The sequence below is a fragment of the Solanum stenotomum genome, chromosome 2, assembly GCF_019186545.1.
Source record: "Solanum stenotomum isolate F172 chromosome 2, ASM1918654v1, whole genome shotgun sequence".
Taxonomy (NCBI): Eukaryota; Viridiplantae; Streptophyta; class Magnoliopsida; order Solanales; family Solanaceae; genus Solanum; species Solanum stenotomum.
The window spans coordinates 56,562,079-56,570,083 of NC_064283.1; the positions used below are offsets into that span (position 1 = coordinate 56,562,079).

At 35.2% G+C, this 8,005-nt stretch overlaps 1 protein-coding gene across 3 annotated transcripts in view; it reads left to right on the forward strand.

The window, feature by feature from the left end:
- Positions 1-268: 268 nt before the first annotated feature.
- The window catches only part of LOC125856682 (calmodulin binding protein PICBP-like), a 64,372-nt gene continuing 56,635 nt past the window's right edge, over positions 269-8,005 (forward strand). Inside the window, exons 1-4 of one of the 3 annotated variants that reach the window (XR_007445552.1) lie at positions 269-580; positions 756-2,604; positions 2,694-4,557; positions 4,847-5,111. Coding sequence is in view for 1 of the 3 variants with exons in the window: in XM_049536285.1 (XP_049392242.1) it covers positions 314-580; positions 756-2,604; positions 2,694-4,507 (3,930 nt within the window). In the remaining 2 variants the exon portion in view is untranslated. Of the gene's footprint in view, positions 581-755; positions 2,605-2,693; positions 4,630-4,846; positions 5,112-8,005 lie in introns of those variants that run through there. The other 2 variants (XR_007445551.1, XM_049536285.1) reach the window with 2 other exon arrangements.

Below are 8,005 nucleotides of genomic sequence, written 5' to 3' on the forward strand. Positions count from 1 at the left end.
AGCTAACTTTTATGCACCTCGATTATTTTATCAAATACTTGCTATATTTTATCGATTATTTCACCAATCCAAATACTAGATAACTCGGCCACCAAAACTTAAACAGATAGGAAAAATCACAATTATTTTTGTTTGTACTGAAATTTGAATTCCCATCTCCAAAATTTACTTTGACCATTGAATTATTATAATCCAAAAATTGGAATCTACTCATGTCATATATATAAGAAAAAATTCTCAAATCTCAAATTCTTTAAAGATAAAAAAATTACCTTTTTACAACCCCAAAAGTGAAATCTTGAAAAGGGGTGTAATGGTAGTTGAATTAACATCACCACAAACATTAAACTCCAACAAGAAACCAAACAAGCTAAGATCTATTAGATTTCCAAGACTGTCTTTCTTGAGAAGAACATCCTCAAATTGCTCAAAAAAATCTAAGTTTTCTTGTCTATCCATTGTTCCAACAAGTAATAACTCAACCCCAGAGCAACTAAGTCCAATCAAAATGCCAGATTTATCACCAAATTATATGAAGATTACAACTAGCTATGATGCAAAGAAAGGAAGTAATTCTCAGGTAAATTAAGTTTCTTGATTCTTGATTTTTGCTTAAAACAGTACTACTGTTGACCAAGTCTTAATTGTAGTAGTCTATCACTATGATGAATAAAAAAATGTGTTGACAAAGACTTTATATTATGAAATTTTATTAGAAATTTTCTCATTTTTGTGACACCCCTTTTGTGTTTCAGAGAGGTATTGGATCAGTAGATGTAAATTCAATTGATTCATCTGAATTTTGTACACCAAAAAAGGATGACAAAATCAAGAACAGACCAGTAATGAAAAAAATAATGAAGAATTTTGGTAGTACAAGGTCATTTAGAAGAAGGTCATCAAGATCAATAACAACAATGAAGAATCATAATACTCGAAATCCATCTTCAGTTGAGTTTTCAGAATTATCATCATCACCATCACCACATTACAGAAAATCAACTTGTTGTTCTCAAGGTAAAAATTGTTTACATCATAGTTGTGAATCTAGCTTTGATAGTAGTGATCAAAGTAGGAGTCCGCGAAAATATTCGCAGACTCTATCAAGAACAACTAGTATGAGAAGTGTGAAGATTTTGATAAACAAAGCTAGTTTTAAATCTAAAAAGGGTACCTCAAAATGCTGTCAAATTCCTGATAAGGCGACGTGTTCTTCGACTATTAAGGATTCTAAGTTTAAGGAACATGTTGAGTTTCATCCTGGAAAAACTGAATCTGATAGGTTGTCTAAGTTCAAAGTTTGTTCATATCATCATTGTTCTCTCCATGGAGGACACTATGATGATCCTTCACCCCCGGTGAAACGCGTATATAGGAGGAAAAGATTGTTGAAATCACAAAAGAGCATTAGAGCAAAAAGAGAGTTTAGTACTGCTGATGAAAATACTCAATTGAGCTCCAGTGTTGATCCTTCAGTTTGTGGACAAAGCAGTGCTGCAGAAGATGCTGGTGGTTTCGATGTAAACGAGGCTATTGAACATGCTGATCTTGTTGAGATTGACTTTGGTGAACAACAAAGCAGTGGAACAGAAGATGCTGGTGTTTTCGATGTAAACGAGGCTATTGCATATGCTGAAATTGACTTTGGTGAAACATCATTTCCGGAGCAAAGTTACAAGGAGACACTCAACATAATGAGCAAACACTCTGCACTAGAGAAGGACAGCCTACTTACTGCTTCAGAGTGTTGCAATTGTATGGCACGAGGGCGGAGTGACTCAAAAGATGACAGTGTTACAGAATCAGCTGCATTCAGTCTCGTGCAGGAAAGGGATCGTTCACATCTCCTAAAGCAAGATGATGGTGTCTCTACATCTGATGGGGATGAAAGTAGTAAACGAGAACTGTCTAAAGATGCACCATTTACCATGACAACGAGATCGGTGTTTGATCTTTTTAATGGAGCAAAATATAGCAATGTTACAGAATCAGCTGCTAAATCTGATAACAATGAAAGTAACAACAGAGAACCGTCTAAAGATGGACCATTCACCATCACAACGAGACCGGTGTTTGATATTTTTTATGGAGCAAAATGTAGCAATGAAATCTCTTCTGTTTCAGCTAGCAATATGCAGGAGAAGGATGGTAAAGCTGATCCGAATGAGGACCTTGATAGCACATCAGGTCCAGTTGGTGATTCAAAATCCCAGAATTGTCCTCCAGCTGAAGTTGCCAGACCCAAAAAGAAGTATATGAACATGTGGAGTCTGATTCGTAGGCATATGGTCTCGGACTCATCTGCTGAACCTGAGACCAAACCAGCTAGTGGCGCTAACGACGAAGAAAATCAACAGGATGGTGCTAGCAAATTGCCTTCAGCAGGAAGTTCTGACTCATGTTCAGATTTTGCTGAAAGAGAAATGATACCTGCAAATGAGGATGCAGAAAGTCAAGAAATTGAATTGAGGAAGCTTTTCACCATCAAACTCGTACGAGAAGCAATCGAGAAGATTCTTCTTCCAGAAGTTCAATCTGATAACCAATCAGTTACAAGTGAGTCCAGTGTAGACCAAGAATCCTTTGAAATGAATCAAATCCAAGGTAAGGAATCAGTACCACTATTTGTCTTTCATTTGTTTATTAAAAATGTGTGTATTTATTCACTTTAAGAATGTTTCTGAATTTTTCAGACAGCAAGAATGAGGAGGTAGATGCAGGATCCATGGCAAAAACTGTGAACACAAAAGACGTTGGCGGCTCAAAGAAGGAGATAACACCAAAAGAAGTGAAAAACAAATCTGAGAAGAGAGCACCAAAACACTGGAGCAATCTTAAAAAATGGATACTTCTCCAACGATTCGTCAAGGAATTGGAAAAGGTTAGAAAGATCAATCCAAGGAAGCCGCAGTTTTTGCAGTTGAATCCTGATCCTGAAGCAGAAAAGGTGAATTTAAGAACTCAAACAGCTGATGAGAGGAAAAGAGGAGAAGAATGGATGCTTGACTATGCGCTTCAGCAGGCGATAAGTCAACTTGCTCCAACTCAGCAAAGGAAAGTGGAACTTCTTATAAAAGCATTTGAAACTGTGGTTCCACCACAAGGCGACAATAGCCAGATTGCATTTTCTAAGCCCAGAGCTAGAAAGGAGAATGAATTCATGTCTACAGCAGGCAATTCGGGGCGTAAGGCAGAGAAAGTTATTGCAGGCATAGACAGAAAGCTTGAAGAAAATGACTGCTCTATGTACAAAGATGATGATGTTCGACAGTCTATGCTTAGGAAGAAGTCGGATGAAGTGACAAGCGCTTCAAATGATGAGGATTTGGTGGAAGGAAAAGCTCGGAAAGAAGATCGGGAAGATAGTTCAAATGATTCTATGAAAGAAACCTCAGATGCAGTTGATGGAGCACGAGAAGATGTGGGGTCAGTTGTGAGAGACAGGAAGTTGGAGCTTGAGAATCATGATGGCGTTACTAGTGAAACATCCGATACAACGCAGAGCTCAATTGCAGCTGGCGACCAAAATTCACTCACTGCAGTGAGCATCCACAGTTCAACTTCAGCATCTGATGCAACAATGCAAGAAAATGTAACTATGGAAGAGACATCAAAAGAATGTGAGAAAACACGTAAACCTCTTCGTGGATTTTCTCTCTTATTATCAATGTCTGATCCCAAAGAAGATGATGGAGCATCCAAGGGGCAGACGGACAAACGGAGTTACATCAGCATGTGGCACATGATATCACAACATGTGCTATCAGACGTTGCATCAAAAGTTGGAAATGAACTACTTGATGGAACTGATGATGAGGTAGAAGACAGCAGTAGTACACCATCTGAAAGGAAAACGTGCAACTCTCTTGAGGATTTCTCTGAGACAAACAGGGAAGATCATAATCCAAGCCACCACGGGAGAAGTTTCTGCAGAGACGATGCTGTCAAACTCATACGAGAGGCAGTTAACGAGATCCTTACAACGCCAATTCAAGATGATTCATCGGATACACAGTCAGTCACCAGTGACATAATCCCGGACCAGGAACTCTCAGAAGCTGATGGTGAAGCGAATACTCGCTCAAATTCTACAGAAAGCTTGACAAATCTTGACACGACTGAAGGTGGAAAAATGTTGGATCAAGAAACGAAGGATCCAAAAGAAGAGAGAGCACTTCTACTAGCCAAGAACAAACCTGAGACACAAAAGTCCAAGAACTGGAGCAAGCTGAAGAAGTTGATCCTCCTCAAGAGATCAATCAAGGCACTTGAAAAAGCAAGGAAATTCAACCCACGAGCGCCTCAATTTTTGCCCCTAACACCTGATCAAGAACCAGAAAAAGTGGATTTGAGGCATCAAATGACTGATGAAAGGAAAAAAGCAGAAAAATGGATGCTTGATTATGCAATGCAGCATATAGTTACCACGCTAACTCCTGCTAGGAAAAAAAGAGTGGCAATGCTCGTGGAAGCATTCGAAGCAGTTGTTCCTCTTCCAGAAGTATAACCAAGTCAGATTGGTGGCAAATTCTTTGACTACTTGTAAGAATTATGAAGGTGAGCAAACATTCCTATATTCGTTCTAATTCAGTTATTTAGACGAAAGAACCTATGGAAAATATTTACTAAATGAAAAAGGGAAACTCATAGGTAACTCTTAAGAGTTAACATATGTGTAGGCCAATTTATGCAGTTCTTAATGCTATAGCTACATAGTGAGGCTACAAAGAACAACTAGCCAGTCACTAAACGTCGAAAGTGAGAATGATGAACGACAAACTTTGACAATGCTTATTGATTTTACTCACTATAAAGGGATTTCTCATTTCTGCTGACTAATATGCAGGTTATACAGAGGCAATTTCAGAAAGTTGATCGTGTGGGATATATGGTCGTCGACTTGTGGTGTATTTGCACTAGGTTTCTGCTTTTTTTTGAGCAGCAATTGGTAGATTAGCTACTTGATGTAAGGGTGCATATGAGATTTTGTACAAAAGTAGATAGGCTCTATTATACTTTCTGCTACAGAGTGTATTCTACATGCTATTGTAACAATTATATGATAAGCTCTGAGAATGATCATGTATGTATTTAAATAGCATATTTTCATGTCATCCATAATATTCTTTACATTATACATACATGATTATACCATACTGGAAAACAATCAAATGATACCCAATATTAAGTTCAATAGACAACAGTAATCCATTGAGATAGAGGTAATGGTGGTATATGTTGACTGATAAACACTTATCTTTGTGTTCACCCATTAATTTGTTGGGTGATCCCTTTCTCTCACGTTCGAGTATTTTCTCGTTGTTTAGCCTCGTGAGTGAGACTTATGCTCTTTGCATGCAGTCACCTCTGTGGTTCCTTGCACTTGGAAAGTACTAGGACCTTTGTGCTCTGAACCTTGATGAGATAAAGTTGACACCTCATGAACCACACAAAATATGAGCCTCCATAGACCATATATATTGTAGAACCATTACCATAGAATATGTTGAGTCTAATTAAGCGAAATGCATATACTTGTCTCATACTCTATGGAGACGGTGGTAGGAGATATATTTTACATTCCAAAGGGGGTTATAATTAGAGATATCATTGTTTCTTGTACAAAAATTACTCGGCAAACACACCTAAAGAATCATGATCACTACTTTCCAATGATCCTGCAAGACCCTTGAGGCGACCCGAAAAGACCACACATAAACTTGAGTACCTCTACATGATAGACCTCAACAATAATACATAAATGAAAATGTGCATGAAACCATTTATACCCTCCATCCCTACTTTATGTGAAGGAGCACAAAATTTAATAAATTGACAAACTTTCACACATGTAAGCCAAATATATGCAAAATACCAAAAATTATAGCACTTGAATAATGGTGAGAATCTTTTCATTTTTTTCGTTATTAAAAAAAATTAAATTGCTAGAGTTACATGTGTCTTTTTATTTTATACCACATGAGTCCCAATAGGTCATGATATTAGGGATAAAATGGGATGTCATGATTTACTAGTTTTAAAAAAGAGAAGGTATCATTTTTTTGACAAACTAAAAAAAAATGTATCACATGTATAAATGAAACTTTATCTTAGAAATCAATTATAAAAATATTAATAAGCAATATACATAATTAGAAGTCAAATCCTAGAAAAAAAAAAGAAGAAGAGGAGGTTCAATCAATAATAAACAGCCCTAATAAATAACAATAAGAGTTATTTATAACTAAAATATATTATTCCTTTGTTTCAATTTGTTTGTCCTACTCTCTATTTTAGTCCTTTAAAAAAAGTCTCTTTACTTAAAGGTCCTGTAGAAAGACAAACATATTTAAAATCACAAAATTAAAGGTCATTCTAATAAATTTTACATATCTTTAGTTTACGACCAAGCCTTATCAAGTCAAATTCAAATAAATAAATTGAAATCGAAGGAGTGTATATTTTATTTAACTTCTCAAATATCAATAATGACATATAAATGTGAAATAGTACGCAAAATTATTTTGTGAAAGTATATTACTACAATTTTTTTGTCAAAAAATAAATGGTAAGGGTATATTATACTACTCCTTCCAGTCCCAACTCTCAAGAGATTTTTTATTTTCCACTTGTCCTTAAAGCCACTTTCCTTTTATACAACTTTTTTTTTCTTTTCTAGAAATCATGTTGGTACACATGAATTGAATAAGGGAACTACTTGATGAACAAGGCATAGTCAAATCTTTTGTTTGTTTTTTTCCTTTTAGGATTTCCAATTTTTTTTCCTCTATCTATAAAATACACAACAAAAAAGCCAAAAATAATATACCAACATACAAAATCACTCAAAGAAATTTTATAGCAAAGTTTTTAATATTAATGGCAGGGCTTCAATATTACTTTTTTCCTACTGATTTCTACTATCCAAGGCAACAAAAGATTTCTACTGATGATGTTGCGGTGACCAAGGCAGCGGTGTGTGGCGGTGTTCTTGAAAATCCGGCGAGTAGCACTGCCGTGGACCGCCGTAACATGTCACAAGACAAGATTCTTAAAGTGTCAACACCATTGTCAATGAATTTGGTTAGGTACCAACCAGTGTTAGTCTCAAAGAATGAGGAAACTAATTGGAGGAGGACAACAAATTACTAGAAGATTTTTTTTTTGGTTTCGTGTTCGATATCAGTATTAGGGCATGATTATATACTAGAAGAGCTAGCTTTAATGTAACAAATATCAATTTTTCAATTTTTCACCATTATACATAATCATTATGAATTCTTGTATTTTATATATATAAAACTTGCTTGAATCAAGATTTGATTGATTATTCTATTATTTTTTTATGATTTAACTTGAGAAAAGCTAATTTCTTTTGAAATATCATAATCCTTGCAAGTTTGTGATGAATAATTTTGTCCCCAAAACAATTATGGATTATCAAAAAGAAATTTTGACGAATTTCAGATCTAATTCATTTATTTATTTGTTTATTCATTTATTGAATAGAATGTACCTCGATCTTATTTTAATACACATGATTACCTTTTTTCGTGATGAAGTAAATATAATTAAAAATGCACCATTAATAGCACACACTAGGGGTGTGTTTGGTTTGAAGGAAAACATTTTCCGGAAAATGTTTTTCAATTTTCTCATGTTTGGTTGGGTTAAATGTTTTTCAAATCAACTCATTTTCCTCAAATTTAAGGAAAATGACTTCCCTTCAAAACTTAAGGTTTCCAAAACTTTCTTCCAACTTTAAATTACAATTTTTTTTGGTTGAAAAAATCAATTTATTTTGTCCCTAATCTTAAACCACCCCCCCCCTCCCTAAAAAAAATAATTTAAAGCTTGTTTTTAAAAAATGTATTTAACTTCAATTTTTTTACCCCACCCTCACCCCTACACCCAGCCCCCTACCACCACCCCATCCAAAAAAATATTAAAAGTTATTTTTAAAAGATATTTATAATTTTAATTTTTATTATTTTACCCCAACCCC